Here is an 18,068-nt window from a genome sequence, read left to right as displayed (position 1 = left end):
CCTTCTCTTCCATCCCACCCAGAAAAAGTACTGGATTAGTCATCTTGGTGTTGTTAGTGCTGAAATAGAGGTCTTACACTAAAGGAATACAACTTGTGTCAGAAAGCAAAGTGAGTAAAATCAAGGAAAGCCTGTAGCCTTTTTAGTTTTTTTCTTTTTTGGTCTAAATTGATGTTTTTACCTCTTCATTTAATAGCATGCTTTGACATCTGTGAATTGTGCATATAGAAACTTATCATTAAAACCAATCTTGTTTCTTGTTTAATTTTAAATCATGTTTTTTTTGAAGTTTTTAAATCCTGTTTGCATTAGTACTGCTCGAATACATCTTGTTCCAATGAATGATTGCCTCTCGCTGGCAGCTCTGAGAAAACTCTACCAAACACAGCCTTTACAGAAAATTTGCTGGCACTTTTTATAGCTGCTTGGGAAATGTATTTGTGCACATTTATGTAAACAACTTTGACGTTTAAGAAGTGCTTTGACCCCTGTCTGTTGTTGTTAGAAAGTGAATTGTAGCTACTGCTCCCTATCTATTCCTTATCAGTTTACATGAAAACTAGTTCAGGCATTGTTTAATTTTAAAATAAAAACCTCATGCAAATTGAGGCAAAAAAGGGTGGGTTTGTGCTTTAAATTTGCTACAACTACCTTTATACAAAAAACACTTAATAAACTTTAGCTGAGATCTATAGACTTTGGTATTTTTCAAAACAGAGCTCCTTTTTACTCTGTCAGTCTGAGATTGTTTTCTTTGCAAGCTAACATGGAATCATTCAGCTTCTGGTGTTTAAAGGAGCTGAGCATTGTTCTATGAACAGTGAATACTTAAGGAAGCTGATCTGCACTTATGTAGGAATGAAGGTTATTGGTAGCTGATTTGGAAATTGAGAAATTCAACTTCCAGCCAGTTGTTTAGTCACCACTTCACTGGAACTTCTAAAGCTGCAGTAGCAAACAGCAGTAGTAGTTTGCTATACCCTGTTAAACTACTATGATATTTGTAAGTGGATCCAACATCCATTTTTTAAATGTTGTACCTGTAATTGGCCTCTCAGTAGGACAAATTATATGTTATCTTGTTTGGTAGTACATGGATCTGAAAGGTCAAAGTGTATTTTCTAGACAGTATTTGACTGTAGTACTTTCTGACTTTTTGAATAAATCTCTCTTGCTAAATAACTGTGTTTTGACAGATTGTTCTTTGAGATGGCTGTAGATTATGTATGTGAAAGTAATAGTAATCATTCGATTTGATGAGATACAGTGGTGCATTTTTATTTTTTAAAATTATTCAGGGTCTGATTAAGTGGAAAACTGCTACACATACATTACTGTAGTAAAATATGCAGGTATGTCATGCACTCCTAGAGTGCTATACATAAGAATACATTGAGTAATCTGCTGATTTTAGTGTTTTGTATACAATTCAAATCAGTGGTTTATGTCTTTCTCTAGCCAATGATCTTTTTTGTCAAAATTTTCAAATGTTTAAGTACTGGTAGGTGTTACAGCTATAGTTTTGAGAAGTATCTAGGAATGAATATTAAAAGTAGCTATGTTTTCAGATTTGTCTTAATACTCATGAGCTATTGTAACAGTAGCAAATCTGATACCTGGTCTGTCTTTTCTGTATTATCAAGACTTTTTATTACATTGTAATAAATAAAGAAGCCGATATCTGTGTGGTGAGAGTTTGGAAAATAATTTAAAATTATAAACGTGTGTGTATACCTCAGGGTAACCAGCTCCCTCAGCTGAAAGACAGGGACAAGAAGCAAAATAGAACCCCTGTAATCCAGGATGAAGTAGCTAGTGACCTGCTGAGCCTTTTAGGCACTCATAAGTCTATGGAACTGGATGGGATTCATCCAAGTGTGCTGAGGAAGCTGTTGGAAGAGCTCACACAGCTGCTCTCTGTCATTTATCATCAGTCCTGGCTACCCAAGAAGGTCAGCTGGAGGTTGGCCAATGTAGCGTCCATCCTCAAGAAGGGCCAGAAGAAGGATCTGGGGATCTGCAGGCCTGTTTGCCTGACCTAACTGTCCAGGAAGGTTCTGGAACAGGTTATCTTGAGTGTGATCACATGGCACTTACAGGAGAGCCAAGGGGTCAGGCCCAGCCAGTCTGGTTTAGGAAACTGGGTGACATGCATGAGGGGCAAGCTGTGGATGTCTCTACCTGGGCTTTAGTAAAGCCTTTGACTGTTTCCCACAGCATTCTTCTGGAGAAACTGGCTGCCTGTGGGTTGGACAGGTGTTCTTTGTTGGGTTAAAAACTCCCTGGGTGGCCAGACTAGAGGGTGATGGTGAATGGTGTCATATCCAGTTGGTGTTCAGTCACAAGTGCTCAGGGCTCAGTGTTGGGGCCAGTTCTGTTTAATACCTATATTCATGATCTGGATGAGGGGATTGAGTGCACTCTCAGTAAGTTCACAGATGACACTAAGTTACATGAGAATGCTGATCTGGTGGAGGGTGGGAAGGCTCTGCAGAGGGATCTGGACAGGCTGGATTGATGTACTGAGGCCTGTGCTATGAGGTTCAACAAGACCGAGTGCCAGGGCTTGCACTACAATCACAACAGCCCCATGCAACACTGAAGGCTTGGGGAAAAGTGGCTCAAAAGCTGTCCAATGGAAAGGGACCTGGGGGTGCTTTTTGGCAGCCAACTGAACATCAGCCAGTGTGTGCCCAGGTGGCCAGGAAGGCCGATGTCACCCTGGCCTGTATCAGCAGCAGTGTGGCCAGCAGGGCCAGGGCAGGGATTGTCCCCCTGTACCCAGCACTGATGAATTCACCCCTCAAGTGCTGGGCCCCTCACTGCAAGAAGGGCATTGAGGTACTGGAGTGTGTCCAGAGAAGGACTTGTCCTCAAGGGCTACAGGGAGCAGCTGAGGGAGCTGGGAGTGTTTAGCCTGGAGAAAAGGAGGCTCAGGGACCTAGGATACCCTACTGTTGTCTACAAGTGCCTGGAAGGAGGCTGTAGCCAGGTGGGGATCAGCCTCTTCTCCCAGGCAACTGATGACAGGACAAGAGAACATAGCCTCAAGCTGTGCCAGGAGAGGTTTAGTTTTGATACCAGGAAAAATTCTATCATGGAAAAGGCTAAATGTTGGAATGGGCTTCCCAGGGATGTGATAGAGTCACCATCCCTGGAGGATGGTTCAGGAAAAGACTGGACGTGGCACTTAGTAGTTGTAGTTGATAAGGTGGTGATTGATCAGATGTTGGACTTGTCTCAGGCGCAGCTGTTGTCTCTTGTTTTCTCAAAACATATGCAGTGAAAACACTGAAATGCTAGTGCTTTCTAGGGTTAATTTCCAAATGGCAGTGGGGAACTTGGAAGCAATATTCAAAGCTACAGTTTAGAAGCTATTAATTTATCCAATTCCTTAATATTTTGAATTGGGGATGAAGCAGGAATAGTGGAATGAGCTGCTCTGAATTGAAGAAGCAGGCATGGGTCTTTGATTAGAAAACTGCTCAGAGCAGAGTATTTCCTCTAGAGCTACCCAAGGTCTTTGGCAGAGAGTTTTTCCTGTCTACAAAATTAAAATGCTTTGCTCATCTTGTCATTATTCATTATAATTTTTGCCTGTTTTGGGAACGACGATGTAGTGGCTGATCACTGCTTAGTACAGTGAGCACTCTTGCCTAAAGCACACATACACAAGTGCAGCGGATTCGGGCAAACTGCATTCCCTGGGCTGCTGCCTGTTTTGTGTGGTTGAGAAATGCTTCATGTACTGAAGCAGGCATGTATTATCCTTCTGCAGTCAGCCTTTGTGACGTGCTTTTTCAATTCAGCATACCCCGCAAAACAGGGAGGCTTTGCATTGCTTTAGAAAAGAAGATTAATGCTGGTTAGGAGGATGATATTAATTTGAGATGAGAAGAATAATTTTAGCTACTAGGTGAAAAAGTGAAGATGACATAATCCTTGAGTGAAGGAACTAAATAAGACTAACTGCAAGGACTATTTTTTTTAATGATGGCGAGCACTATAGAAAAGGCCAAACTATTTTCACATCTGGATGCGAAGTTTCCACTAATTTGTCGAAGAGAGATTTGCTCTGAATATTTAAAACTTGTGTAATCTTACTCCCAGTGCTGCATATTTACTGATTCCTGGAAAATGTGGAAGAATTTTTTGTGTAAGGAAACACTGAAATATTCTTAATAATGAAATTTTTACTGACTAGTTATAACAGTGCTTCCAGAAACATTAGCATCAGAAGTGCTTGCAGAAAGCATCTGAGGAATAGAATTTGAAGGAAGAAGTAACTTGAGCAGTCTGTGGACTTATGTTTTTCTGGGTCATATTCCTCTTATTTTGAAGCAAGGTAGCTGTAGAGTCTTAATTCCAAATAAACTCCAGGTTTACAAACAAGGTTTGCATTTAATTATGTTGGAAAATGTTGTTCCAGGGAGGGGCTGGGAAAATCTTTTATTAGAAAGCTACCTGTGTCAGTGAAGATAAACAAGTTTTAAAATTCAATTCCTGTAAGCATTTGATTTTTAGATTTGAAAATAGTTTTTGTCTACTTGTGCAAATAATTATTAATTCAAGCAAATGCAAATGCATGAGCAAGGCTAAAGGCAGTCAGCTCTGAAACATATCTTATTTCTTGTGGGTTCTTTCAGTCTGGCAATTTGTGCAGTCAATCCATAGTTAATGTAAAAGCAATGACTTTACATTAAAAGTATTGTGAGTTTGTGTAGGAAGGCATTGTTTATGGGGACAACACCCCCACCACTCTTTTTCTTTTTTAAGCCATAAACTGTGACTAGAATACAGACAACTTCTTTGTAAAAAAAATTATTTTTGTAAAATGTAAAATAAAAGCAAGAAAACAGGTGAGGCTCGCTGACTCTTTAAGTCCTTCCCTGGCAGAACAAAATTAAATTACTAATTCTGTTTGGGGAAGAAAGCTGGTATTAAGTTTGGTGGATTATGCAGCATCTGTCTAGTGTGTATCTCACCACTTAGCTGGATGTTATGAAGATTTATTAGTCTAGAAGAATGTGATTCAAGTTTAAAAGTTAAAATATAGCAGTGTGTTAAAGCAGACTTCTCCCAGCTGTTGTACTTTTTTGCTTTACCAGCTTAGAGGCTGAGCAGGAGATGTGTTTGAGGTTTGATTTGCATGCAGCCTAATAGTCTTTTCAGCCTTTCAACTGTCTGTAGAGTGAATGCACATGTTTTTTAAGAATGTACATATTATCCACTTAGGTTTTGTTCAGCAGTTTCTCAGTAAATGGAAAGCTTGCAAAATGGGTGAGAACTGTACTGTTTTATTAATTTTTAGCATATACTGAGAGAAAAAATTGTACATATAGTCCCTGTTTTCCATAAAGCTTTGGAATAATTTTTTTTCTTCTGAATGCTGAGATGTTTCTTTAAAATAAGAAGTGTTCAGCACTGAAAAATTATAGTCAGAAACCCTGAGCATAACAATGATGGTGAAATACCATCATTGCTTAATTCCTTTCAGTTTGCTTAATACCTTTCTGATTTCTGCTTGACCTCCTAGACAATGGAGAACTTAATTTTGTATCAGAAGCAGGTGCATAGCCACATTTAAAATACAGAATGCTTGCAACTAAAAAATGAGTTAAGTATGGAGAAGTGAAAGAATCTGTTTTCCTGCAGCCTCCAGCAATATTCGTTATGGAACGATAGGACTGCTCTATGTGTGACGGTGAAAATGAGCAAGCTTTTGCTATCTCATAGCTGGTGTGAATCCAGGAAGTCTTGATACAGAGATCCTGAAAATTTACATTATACATAATTTCCCATTGACTCCTCCATATTTTGACTACTGATCTCATCTCTGTCACAGCAGATTTTTTTAATGTGCCTTGCATTTTCAGACCTTTTCTTCCTTAAGTAATGTTTAAATGGAGAGAAAGATCCTTTGGCATTTGAAAAATGTAATAATTTGTTTATGATGCTTATTTAGATTAACTTCCTTTCATTCTAGTCCTGATAATTAACATTGTTAAAATAACTGCTTCATCATTCTTCAAGTTCTTCGTGATGAATAATCCTTAAATCTCTGTAAATTAAGTAGTTATAGATAATTTTTTAAATTTCAAGGTAGGCCTTTTGAATTTTTTGTGTTACTTTGTTGCATTTATAAATGACTGTTTTGGTACTTATGCAGCTCTGTGTGGTTAGATATGTTGAGTGCACTAGCTAGAAGCAGGATGTTAGCCTGTGTGAATGTGGTATTAGTGAAAGTGAAAATGTTGGTTATGCTGTGTGTTTTGTTTGTTACATGCAACAATTATTCCTTAATGGTACTAATTCCAGCTTTGGTCGGCCAGGAGTTGAATGCTACTGTCAACATGACAGTGGAGCTGCAGTAATCCAACTTCAGTTCCTGATTAATGAGGTTAGTAAAATGATTTATGTGTAATTCAGAGAAGAAATGGAGCACATTTTCTTTAATTTTTCTTTAGGCAAACATTACAATTAGCTGATAAAAGTGGTGTAGTACAAATAACAAACTGCAATAACAATTATAAATAAAATAAATTTTTTAGCTTTGGAAAATGCTTGACTAACTCCTGAAAATATCTTTGTCAAAGGAGTACTCTTTTGGTATAAGCAAGAGCTAGGATATCTTTTCATATCCTTGAGCATTGCAAGTTATCTCTGGAAGTGGTGAAGTACTATTTACACAGTACTACCAGTTTCGGTAGTAGTAGTAACCAGGTAGTTAGTTTTATTTTGATCAAGTTACTGTCTTAGACATGAACTGAATAATGTTGCCTCAGTTTCAGATGTGCTTCTAGGGATGTAGCAGCTGAGATTTGACAGCAGTGCTATTCTTGAGCTAGAGACAGGTTTTTAGAGGGATCTCGCTAGCTTTGTCAGCACGCAGATATTAGCAGTTCATTGCCTGATTTCTCTGCAGAGATGGGCATGAGGAAACTGATGAGCACACACTGGAAAAAGCTCCTTCCCCATCACCTCTCAGTATAGCACTGAACCAAATATGAGTGAGCTGAACATGTGATCACATCACTTATCTCATTCCTACTGCTTAGAACTTAGCTGTGCTATGGTACTGATGCACATGCTTGCATGTTTTTTTTTCATCCTGGTAATAAATATGTAATGCATTTCCACTGTGATGCTACACTGTTCCTAGGGCTTTGAAAACAGGCTGACTAAAATGTTTTTGTTCTCCTAGGGAGCTCTAGTGAGTGCCTTGGCTGATGACACCTTACACCTGTGGAACTTGCGCCAGAAGAGGCCGGCTATCCTTCATTCCCTCAAATTTAACCGGGAACGGTAGGGACTGGTTATTGTTGCAGTGCCCTTAGCACACCACGTGCTATTGTGAGATCAGATCTTACTGATGCAGTCCAAGTCATAACTTGGTACATAATTGAAACTGAGCTTACACTGGGTTTGAGTTTCAATCTGTTGGGCCCCAAAGTAGCTGTGAATAAGACACACTAGTGACCTAAACTGAGATACCTTTTCTATCACTTTGTGTTGCATCGTTGAACATCAATTTTCATATCTTTAAAAGGTGGAGGAGCAGAGTAATTTGAATGTATGTCTTCAGAGGAATTTTGAGACAAGAGAAAGTGTGTGCACCAAAAAGACAACCAGGAAAACTGGTCAATTTTTTACCTGGAATTTTTTCTCCCTTGATGGCAAAGCAAGATTCTGCAATGTTAGAGCTCTTGTTTGTATCAGAGTGTCTGAAAACCACCTGTATTTTGACTAAAAATTTTTATACTCAAGTAATAGAATTCCAAGCAAACTAGAGAGACACTTAAGATTAAATTCTAAAAGTCAGTTGAGTAAATTTCTGAAAAACATGTCCTTTGTTTTAAAAGCAACTACTCCCTCCCTTCTAGGAGGCATTCCTTCTTTTCCAGTACATGTAAAGTCTCAGCTGGAATGCTGTGTTTGCTTTTCAACAGTATGCATTAGAGATGGGCTGCTTGGGGAGCTCAGAAGATACTAGCAAGAACACAAAATAATCTGTCACTTGTATTTCTTTTGAGTAGGGCAGGAGGTAATATATTTTAAGTAATAGATAGCAATAGAAAAAGTTAAATACTTATCTAATACCTCCTAATGTAGTGTCATGCCAAGTGCCAAACAAACTGTTGGGTGGGTGAAATGATACCCTAGTAGTTTTAAAGAGTAGGTTATGAACAAATTCACCAGGAACAACATAAATGCAGATTACTGGGGTTTCTTTGTGTAGAGGATTAAGTGATTCTAATTCCCTTTTGAAATTGTTTCTGTGATCACTGTGCATAAAAATCCGACCAGGGCCTGTAGGAATAGAACAAGGGGTAATGACTTTAAAGTGAAAGAGGGTAGGTTTAGATGGGATATTGAAAGAAATTCTTCATTGTGAGTGTGATGAGACACTGTAAGTGCTTGCCCAGAAAAGTAGTGGGTGCCTCATCCCTGGAAGTGTTCTAGAAGAGGTTGGATGGGGCTTTGCTCAGCTACCTACTGAAAGATGTCTCTGGCCACAGGAGGTGAGTTGGACTAGGTGATCTTTAATAACCCCTTCAGGCCCAGACAATTCTGTGATTCTGAACTGTTGTACAGAAAACAGGAAGCTTTGTTGACTGGGGCAAATCTTCTGCCCCAAAGGAGTGGCAGTGTTCCTTTATGCAGTATAGAAGGCAAATGGAGGGAAATGCAATTTGTAGCCACTAATTTAATGAGTCCAAATGTAAGAGATACAGTAGTGTGTCAAAACTGAATTTTCTACTTCTCCCCCCTTTTTTTAAAGAAAAGGTCCTAAAAAACGTCCTTTTTTTAGTGACTTTTCTCTTATTTGTAGTGTCTACTTAAGCGTCAGTGTAAAAGTGGGATATGTATCCTGAAACAACACTTAAAAATGAGCTTCTAACTAATGCTCTAAAACAGATACCTGATTCTGATTGTGTGTAAATCTGTTGTAGGCTGGCGTAGAGTTTTAGATGTGTTGTGTCTTTGGTTAAGTAAAGTGAAAGTTTTAAACTATCCTTTTTCTGTGAATATAATGATGTCAGTAGCAAAATCCATCACAGGGAGTTGAGTGGGGCTGGAATGGAGTCTTGGTCACTGATGTTGCTTTAGTGGCTGACTTAGTTATTAATCCTGTCTTGCCAAGGTAGGTAACGAGAGCACCACAGTTACCATGAGTGGTGTAAGCATAGCTTGAGACAAGGGCTTATTCTTCTAGCAATTTTAATTTTAAAACATCTGTTATAATAACATATGGAGTTAGCCAGAACACTTAAGATTGCCAGATCTGTACCTTGTCATAGCCACTAAGGTCATGGTGGGGCTGTTAAATGTTTTCAAATATTCTTTTTTTTTTGACTAGTTCATAAAACAAAAATTCATAAAATAACATATAATTTCATTATCAGGTAAATATTTTGACTGGAACTTGAAATGCAAAAAAATCACGGTTGAATAATTCTAAATAGGGGCCTTTTTAACACTTAGTTCTTTGTAATTCATTATACCTAATAGTTTCAATATGCTGTATGAATCTGAAGTAAATGGGCTTTTCTTTGGTCAGTTTTATGCTATATACAACTAAGTTTATTAAGAAGAGTGTTCATGATGTAAATTAATTATGCACAGTCCATTCTGTCAGGCCTTTCTGGAAATGTGTCAGGGGGCTTTGGAGGTCTTTCCTGCTTTTAATCCCACCCTATAGTCCGTGTCCACTTCCTGCCACTCATTCCTGCATTGTACTGTGAAAGGAAAAGTGCCTCTTTATCTTCACTTGACCCCCCCCTTCTCCAGCCAAACCTTGTTCTTTCTCATGGTGTGTTAATACCAATAGTCCTTGGATTTATCAGCAATTCTTGTCTGTTAGTAATAACAGTCCTTGGCTGGCTCCACAGCCATCCAGTTATCTGTGTTTGAGACATACACATTAGTCCCTTATCTTCTGGGAATCAAAGGGATCTCACTGTGGACTGCTGTTTATAGGGCTGTCAGACAATGGGCTTTAATACACATTAGCCTCTTATAACCAGGAGCTGAAAAACGTCTCACTTTGGACCACTGTTTATAGGGTAGGCAAGAGAGTGGGCTTCAGTTGCAGTAATTTTCCATTTCGGCCAATTTTAGTCGGTAACTTTTTTTGACTGTTCAGCAACAAAAATATTATTCCACTTGTGTTGTTATTGAAAACAAACAAAAAGTTCCAAGGTTGTTTGTTAAAAGCAGATGTTCATTAGACACCTGTTAGTTCCTGGGAACAGACAGGGTTTCTGATAAGCTCAAGGGGAATTTAGTCCAAGTGCAGTTCATCAAGGCCAGGGCATAATGAGCATTTCTCAGATCAGAGAAATTAGTGTCCTGGGTGGCAGAGGCATGCAGCACCACAACACATACCACAACTAAAGTCTCTACATTCTCAAGTCATGGAGCTGTTATAAACCTAATAAATAAAAATTTTATAGTACTTTATGTTGTGGGATTAAGATCTGTCTGTAAGGATAACTAACTTCTCAAACAGGACTTATTTGAAATATTTTGTGCACTACAACAGAGGCTTATAACTCTCTTCTCTAATAATACTTTGTCAGTTTGTGAGATTAGATATCTTGAAACTCATTATATGATGGAAGCAATGATTGTGGTGGCATCAATATTTGCTCAAGGGCTATGTTAAGGCAAAAGTTTAAAATTATTTAACTGATTTGATTTGTCTGGAAGTGTGTTGAAATTGCAGAAAAGCAGTATTTGTGTCCTATGTAAAAGGAGTTGAACTTTAAACTGTCACAGGCAAATTGATGCAGATTTTGTTTCTAAATAACTATTTGATATGTAAGGTTTAGATTTGATCTAAAAAGTTGTCTTTAGCATAGAAAGCCAACTGTAGCAGTTAGCTACTCAGATGAAAGGATTTTCTTAGTCTTGAAAACTATTCTTTACCTGTATTTAAAAAAAATAATTAAAAAATCAAGTGATAAGGCTATGACTTCATTAACTAATTCTGTATTTTTTGGCTCAGCCTTTCAACAGCTCTGCCTAATTCCTTTCTTTTAGTCATGTGGAAAAACTACTGCCCAATGTCTAACAACACAATTTCTAGATTTCATATTTGTGTTTATCCTGTTGGTAATTGAATTTTGTTGCCTCACTTAAGATGTTTTAAACATCTTAAGATGCAAACCCAAGAACTGGCTTGGTTATAAATGCTTCTGTTGTGTGGTAAATATTTTGTAAACTTACCTGAAAATATGAGTTTTAAATCTGTAAATTATTTCAGAATTAAGTCTCTAGTATATGACAGGAAAGTGATGTGAATTATTGCTTTTCTACACATGAATTTTAAGAACAGGGAGTGATGAAAGAGCTGATTCTTTTTAATATAATTCTCTGCCATTACAGGCTCTCTTCTGATACATGGAAAATGTCTTTGGGTGACTTACATCAATCTTGGATTGGAGCAAAACATTTTTTAAAAACTGTTGCCAAGAGGCCTCAAATGTGCTGCTTTCTCTTGAATCATTAAATCAGTAAAGAATCTGTAGATAACCAACTGACCATTAATGGGTTCATAGCTCCTGACTGCCTTTTGTTAACAGTGATGGTTAGTAATTTGAAGCAAGTCTTCTGAAGCAGGAATTGGTGAGGTTTTATATGTCTAACAAATCTGTTAGCTGAAGTTACTGACAGATCACAAAAGCTCAGTGCAAAACAAGCTAGCTCAAGTCTTTTAGCCTTTTCTTTGCTGCATTTGTGGAGGTTTTGCAGCTATGTTCTAGTTACCAAACAAGGGTTAGGAGATAGTAGGCCAATGTCATGCTTGGCCACTGTTCCTTGACTGTGGGAAGCAGTGTGTAGGGGCCAGGACAGAAATGCATAATGATATGGAACAGTTGTTTGTGTGACTTGTCATGCAGAAGTGTCTAAATACTACCTCTTTTCAGAATGCATAATTCAGTGTGTGAGCTCAGTATCTCAGGTTTTGTATGTCTCTGAGATGACTTCAGTTGATCACTATCTATTTCCTTTGCCATCTACATATCTATTTATAAATATCTTAAACACAAGATTATTGTGTGTTAACAAGTAATGCAAGATTCATGTCAAACTCGCTTTAACTCAGTAGTAAATATAAATGTTCCACTAGGCTAGTTCTGAAATAAATGTAGTTAAAAGATCTTATTAGAGTAAATATTGAAAGCATGTTGTGAGATACATGCATACATTCATACATAACAGATCTGGCTTCATGCCTACCATGCAGAAACTGTTAAACTTGATGCTGATCTGAGGTGTGAAAAGTCAAACATGCATCACTAACCAGCCAGGGACTTTGACAGATCCTGTTTGAGAGGGTGGAGTGACAGACTAACCTGATTGAAAAAAGAAAAAGTAGCATGGGATGACAAATTTGAGGCCCCTTTGCCAGCCCCTTTGCCAAAGCAAACCAGCTTTGTATGCATGTATGAAAAATTAGTTTCATTTTCTGAGACTTACATCCTTCCTGAGTTGACAAAAGAAAGTTTGTCTTTATGCTAAGTCACAAAGCAAGAATGGCATAAAAATAGAACTGAGTGTTTTGTGCCAGTGCTCTGCATATCGATCTCTGAATGCCTTGATAGCAGTTTAATTTTTAATATGTCAGCTTCTGTGCTGTGGGATTTAAATAGTTTTCCTCAACATGAAACTGCATAATTCAGAGTTACAAAATTATGCTTAAAATATCTTTGGCTTTATATCCTGCTGTAAACAGCAGCTTTAGCATTATGTTTGGAACACTGTCTATAGAGAGTGGAAAATCCCGCTTGTATTTTCTAATTAGCAGTAAGATTTTAAACTTCTGTTGGCACACATGTTACCTTGTTAGATACTGTAACTTTGTACTCAGCCTGTGCCTTAGCAGACTTGGTAGTTTTTGTTCACCTTGAATTTATAAACTGACCAATTCTGCCACATTGTGGATAACAGAAGGACATACAGGTTGTCTTGCCTGTGAGACCAGGTGGTAACAGACATTGTTTATGGGGTTTTGGTTTATTTTTCACACATAGCTAAATTTTTGGGGTGGGTTTTTTTTCTTTTTTCACACTTTTTAAAGTGACTTTCTTTAGAGTGAGACACAGCGATCATCTGGTCTCCTTGCCTTGATGGTGTCATATAAAGCCTTTTACCTAGTGAGTTCAAAATTTTAACTCAGTGGTGATTCACTAGGGCGTGTAATTAGAAGGAATTTGATCTTGTTTCGAGAAACTAGCGGAAGAAAATTAACATATTGGCTGTCTGGATTTGTCATATGTATGAATTGTTCTTTCACAAGGATCAAATTGCTTTGAAAAATGTTTCCTTGAGGTCATGCATGCATGCAGAGTTCCACGTGTCAGTGTGGTTGATGGAGCTGCAGTTGCATCAGCTGCCTTCTTTTGCCTTTAGCACTGAGGCGGAACCAAAATGCTGAGTCCTGTCACTCAGAAATTTCAAATTTCAGAGAAATGGTTTTTAAATTGCCTCAGCTGCCCTCTTAGCTATACCTTTCACACTGACTTTCACAGTGATATAAGGCATATAATGGCCAACTACCACGTTCTTGGGCAGAATTTGATCTCTAGTCTTTAAGTTCTGCCTAAATGACGGGCTTCTCCATCAGCAATAGGAATATTTTTTCTGCCTCGTGTGGTAGGGCTACATCTCTGACATGGCCATTTTTTTTCTAAAGTTTGAGTTTGTGATTTTCTATGTGTCTTTTGAGGCAAATGATTTGAAAACTAAGAGAATTATTCAGTATTGAAAGCATTTATGCAAAACGCTAAAAAAATCGGAAACTTTCTTACCACTGATGAAATACCCTGCACTGTATATTTGTGAACTCCTCTTGGTGTGTCTGACATGCCAATGGTCTGTTAGTTTTTGTGTCTTCCCAAGACAGTTGAGTATCTTGCTCTGACACATGCTTACTCCATTTTGGCACCCCTGATGTTCACCACAACTCAGATGCTGAACACAGGTGCTTCTCCGCTGCCTGAAGAGACAGCAGTTCAAGTCAGTGGATCTGGGGAAGCAACATTTGGAGTGCTGTTGGGCATATAAATGGAAATGGAGTACCTGCTTCAGTTCCTACCACATTTGCCCACATGTTTTTTTGGTGGGACATTTTGGGATGCATTGAAAAGCAAATTCTTTGGGATGCATCTTCCTCTGCTTATGCCTGCTGGTCTTTGAGGCCTTTTTTGTATTGGTAGATGTTCTAAGCTTATTGAAGTTATCAGATGTGGAAAAATACCATTTTGCAACAGTCAGGTGGTATCAAAACTACTGCTTGCTTCCATCAGACTGTCATTTTGACACTGGCTTTTGACTTTCAAAGACCATGGAGGACTTTGACAAGAGTCCATGGATTTGGACTCTACACTAACATCAGAATTAAACTTCTCAGCTTCTGAATTTTACGCAGTGCTATCTCATACATGAAAGGTTGAGGAGAAAGGTGTACAGAATACAGCTTTGATAGCTTAATCTTTTGCTTTTATTTTGCCTATACACTAATGATCTGAGCAGCTGTGTGCTTATAGTTACTGCAGACCGATAATGATAGGCCGAGGCACTAGAAATATTTTAGTGACTTAACAATAAAACCTGTTATCAGTGCTTGTCATACTTCAAAGTGTTTGTCACTGTGCTTTGTTAAGCAGTGAAAAACTCTGAAGTATGTATAATGCTTCATAATGCAGTAGACTAGGAAAAGGTAAAGATTAATTTAGAAGGATTTCTGCTGTCATAATAATACAGTCTAGTTAACAGCCTGCCATTTTTCCTTAGTATTTCCTCTTAAAAAACTAATTCTTTGAATAATATATTAATGTAATAAGTTGTGTTCTTTAATATTTCTGTAATTAAATTCCTGTAGGGAGTATTATCACTTGCTGAATTAATTGTTTTGATATATGATGTGAAACAGCAGCAATTAAGATGTTTTTTAATATCTTTGACAGATTATCAGAAAAGATACATAGTCTGCAGTAAAGAAAGGGAATCCTTTCAGCCGGTTAAAAAAACACTTATTGAAGAATTTCCCATCATTTCTAAGACTCTCCCATAAGCAATATTCTAAATTATTTTTAATTAGTGTAAGAACAGAAAATATTTTATCATTGTTTTCCCCTGTGGGTGTGTCACTTGCTTTTCTGTATGAAATTTTGTTTTCTTGAACTATTGGTTCAACTGTTACAAATTAATTTTGCAAGAAAGAAAAGTCTTGGGTTCGTATTTTTTTTTTTTTTTTGAGCAGTGGGGAGGGAGCAGCTTTGCAAATATGTGTGTGGTGAGGATGAAGATTTTGTGCTTACAGTAAATTACAGCTACAGGAGAATTTAAAGCTACCCTGACTGCTTTGGGGTTGTATAACAGTGCCTCATTTTAGTGGTGATGTTAGTTTATGCTAAAGTCTTACTGTAGATTTCACATTGAAAAGATAAATCTCCTTAAAGCATTTTTTTTTCTATGAAGGGATCTTTCTCTTTGTGAAGATATGGGGAAGTGAAATATTTGAAATGACATGCTGTGCCCTGTACTGTTTTATGCTAAAACTTTGGTCTGTTTCACAAAATGGACTACACTTACTGAGGGAGCTGAAATTGCCTTGGAGACAACATGAGGAATCTGTTGTGCCATGAAAGAGCTGCCTGCAAAAGCCTGCTTTCTGTGGCTGCTGGCTCCAACAATCCCAGGCTGTCGCTTTAGATCTACAGCACTGGACGGTTTTAAATCAGAGATGCTTCTATTTTAGTACTTTTGGGCAGAATGGCTTCCTACAGGAGAGCAGTATGGCAGTCTACTTTTGACTGCTGCATTGTTCTCGGGCAGTTGGGGTTTGTGTGCAAGAAAGAGAAGCATGAAATTTTTTCATCTGTAGTGTTTTTGATGTGTTCTCAACAATTGATTGCATTTTCCACTTTTATATATATATCCATTCACAAATGGTAGGGAGAGAGGGGGAAGACTGCTCGAGTTGTAGAAATGGCTAGAGGATTATATGGCCAATTCTGCTTCTCTTGATCTTAAAATACATTATGGATGAAGCATATTCTAATCTGGTGGCAAAGAGATAGATTTCTGAAAGAAAAATCTTAATTTTTCAGAACAAAAAAATGCTGTCTGTGGCCAAGTGATGCAATAAGCAGATATTGCATCACTACCAAGAAGACTCTAACCTTTTGCTTCCATCCTCCAAAAGGAGTCTGAGTCCCTTCAAACATCAGTCTAATTCTCAGCAGAACTAACAAGGCTGCTCAGGCCATTCAGATGGTCCTAGCTTCACTGATTTTTAGTTTTTAAGAGGGCTGTAACACTTCCAAAGTTTTTTAAAGTATACATAGCTTAAGGTGAAGCCTTAATTAGTGAGGCGGAAAGCTCAATGCATGAACTTTGATGTTGGAAATATTATTCTCTAAATTTTTAAAATAAATGCAGTTATCTGAAATGAGTCATTAAGTCAAAATATAGTGGAGTTCTGAAAGTTGGAAGACATACAGTTTTTCTATTAAGAAAATGAAATAGTATTTTTTTTTATTTGCAAATGAATAACATTTACTACATTCAGGGAGAAATCTCGGTTCTTATAGCAGGATCATCATGCCATTCCTTTTGGATTTAACAAGTTTTTCTGTGAAATAAAAGACCTAGTAATATTTCTTAGTTTATAGACAAATCACACAAGTCTGTAGAAGAATGGTAAAATACTTTTACAAATAAAGTTAAGAACTCTGTTATGTGCCTATTCTTTCAATTTTGAAGTCTTTTCAACCTCCTGCCTTTGAGAGTTTGTAAATATTTTGTGAAGCTATTTGTTCTCTTCATTTGCTATTAACATTGAATCAGTTCATTGTTTGCTAACTCTTGACAAAATTAATCTCAGTTGCACAAAGGAGACAGTAAATTGAAAATCCCTGTGTATTCAAGAAATGTATCAAGAATATTGAGGAGCTACTTTAAATGTTGCCCTTGGGCTATAACAGTCAAAACTGAAGGCCAAACTTTTATTTTTGCCCACTTCAAATGATGTGAAATAGATTGGTTTTCATAACCAAAGCATTGGACAATTGTAATTAACAATATTAACTTGATAATCAAGGCAAGACTACAACCCTGCTACTGATTATTTTTTCTGGCTGCTAGGCCATGATTTTGGATCCAACTGATGTGGTTGCCAGCTGCTTCTGGCATGTGAAGTGCTGGCACAAAAAGCTGCTGTTGTGTTCCAGAGTGCTGAAGGTTTATGTTTATCTTTTCATTCTGCCTGCCTAGGAAGAATGTGTACCAATGTCTGTGATTTAGCTTCCATCAAAATCCTCTTTTTTAAAGGATGTTGGGGAAACACAAGTTTTCAACCTGTGGTGGTTGCAGATTAGTATTCCTTGTTAAATGTGTTACAACATCTGCAAGTTGAGTTGGAAGGGCATTTTAAATCATGGATGTAGTATTTTTTTTTTCTGTCAAATGTCAGTGAAAAAGTTAATGCAGTCTTTTATTTTGGCATAAATGTTCAAGGATTAGAAATTGAGTTGGAAAGCAGATAGATTAGTATTTGCTTGAGCAAAGTCAATTTCCTAATTAGGGAGAAACAAGTGAAAAAAACCCACGATCCAGGGGTATCTGAATCTGAATCCAGGTAATATCACTACAGAAGTTTTTACTTTTGAAACCTGCAGTGCAAATTAACATCTCTTCAGCCACAGCAATTTCTCTCTTTCCTGCTGTTAGATTTTCCTTTCAACTGAAATTGGTGTGCGTATGAAGCATCTAATGCAAAGGATCTAAAGCTGTTCTTTGCATAAATACTTAACAGGTTTGTGAAGTGATGCATGGATTTGGCAATAAGCAACCCAATTGGGAGAAAACAAGAACATTAAAAATTGTGAAGCTGAGGATTAGAGCCGACAGAACAAATTCTTGTTGAATAATTGTTTTACCTTATCACTAAAACATTTCTGAAAGCCCAAGTTTGATAGCTAAGTAATCTGGCAATTTCTTTCAATGTCAGACCCTGTCAGATTAAAATGGTTTAGAGGTTTCAGAAAGTTTCTAGA

The 18,068-nt window shown here is 37.5% G+C and overlaps 1 protein-coding gene across 12 annotated transcripts in view; it reads left to right on the top strand.

Annotated features, from left to right (window-relative positions):
• The window catches only part of STXBP5 (syntaxin binding protein 5), a 115,712-nt gene that overhangs the window by 22,942 nt on the left and 74,702 nt on the right, over window positions 1–18,068 (top strand). For all 12 annotated transcript variants that reach the window (XM_074537570.1, XM_074537571.1, XM_074537568.1 and 9 more), the window contains 2 exons: window positions 6,319–6,400; window positions 7,205–7,305. In XM_074537570.1, the coding sequence (XP_074393671.1) occupies window positions 6,319–6,400; window positions 7,205–7,305 (183 nt within the window). The remainder of the gene's footprint in view (window positions 1–6,318; window positions 6,401–7,204; window positions 7,306–18,068) is intronic.

This window comes from Zonotrichia albicollis, chromosome 3, assembly GCF_047830755.1.
Source record: "Zonotrichia albicollis isolate bZonAlb1 chromosome 3, bZonAlb1.hap1, whole genome shotgun sequence".
Taxonomy (NCBI): domain Eukaryota; kingdom Metazoa; phylum Chordata; class Aves; order Passeriformes; family Passerellidae; genus Zonotrichia; species Zonotrichia albicollis.
The sequence above is the reverse complement of the archived record's forward strand: the minus strand, read 5'-3'. Positions and strand labels throughout refer to the sequence as shown.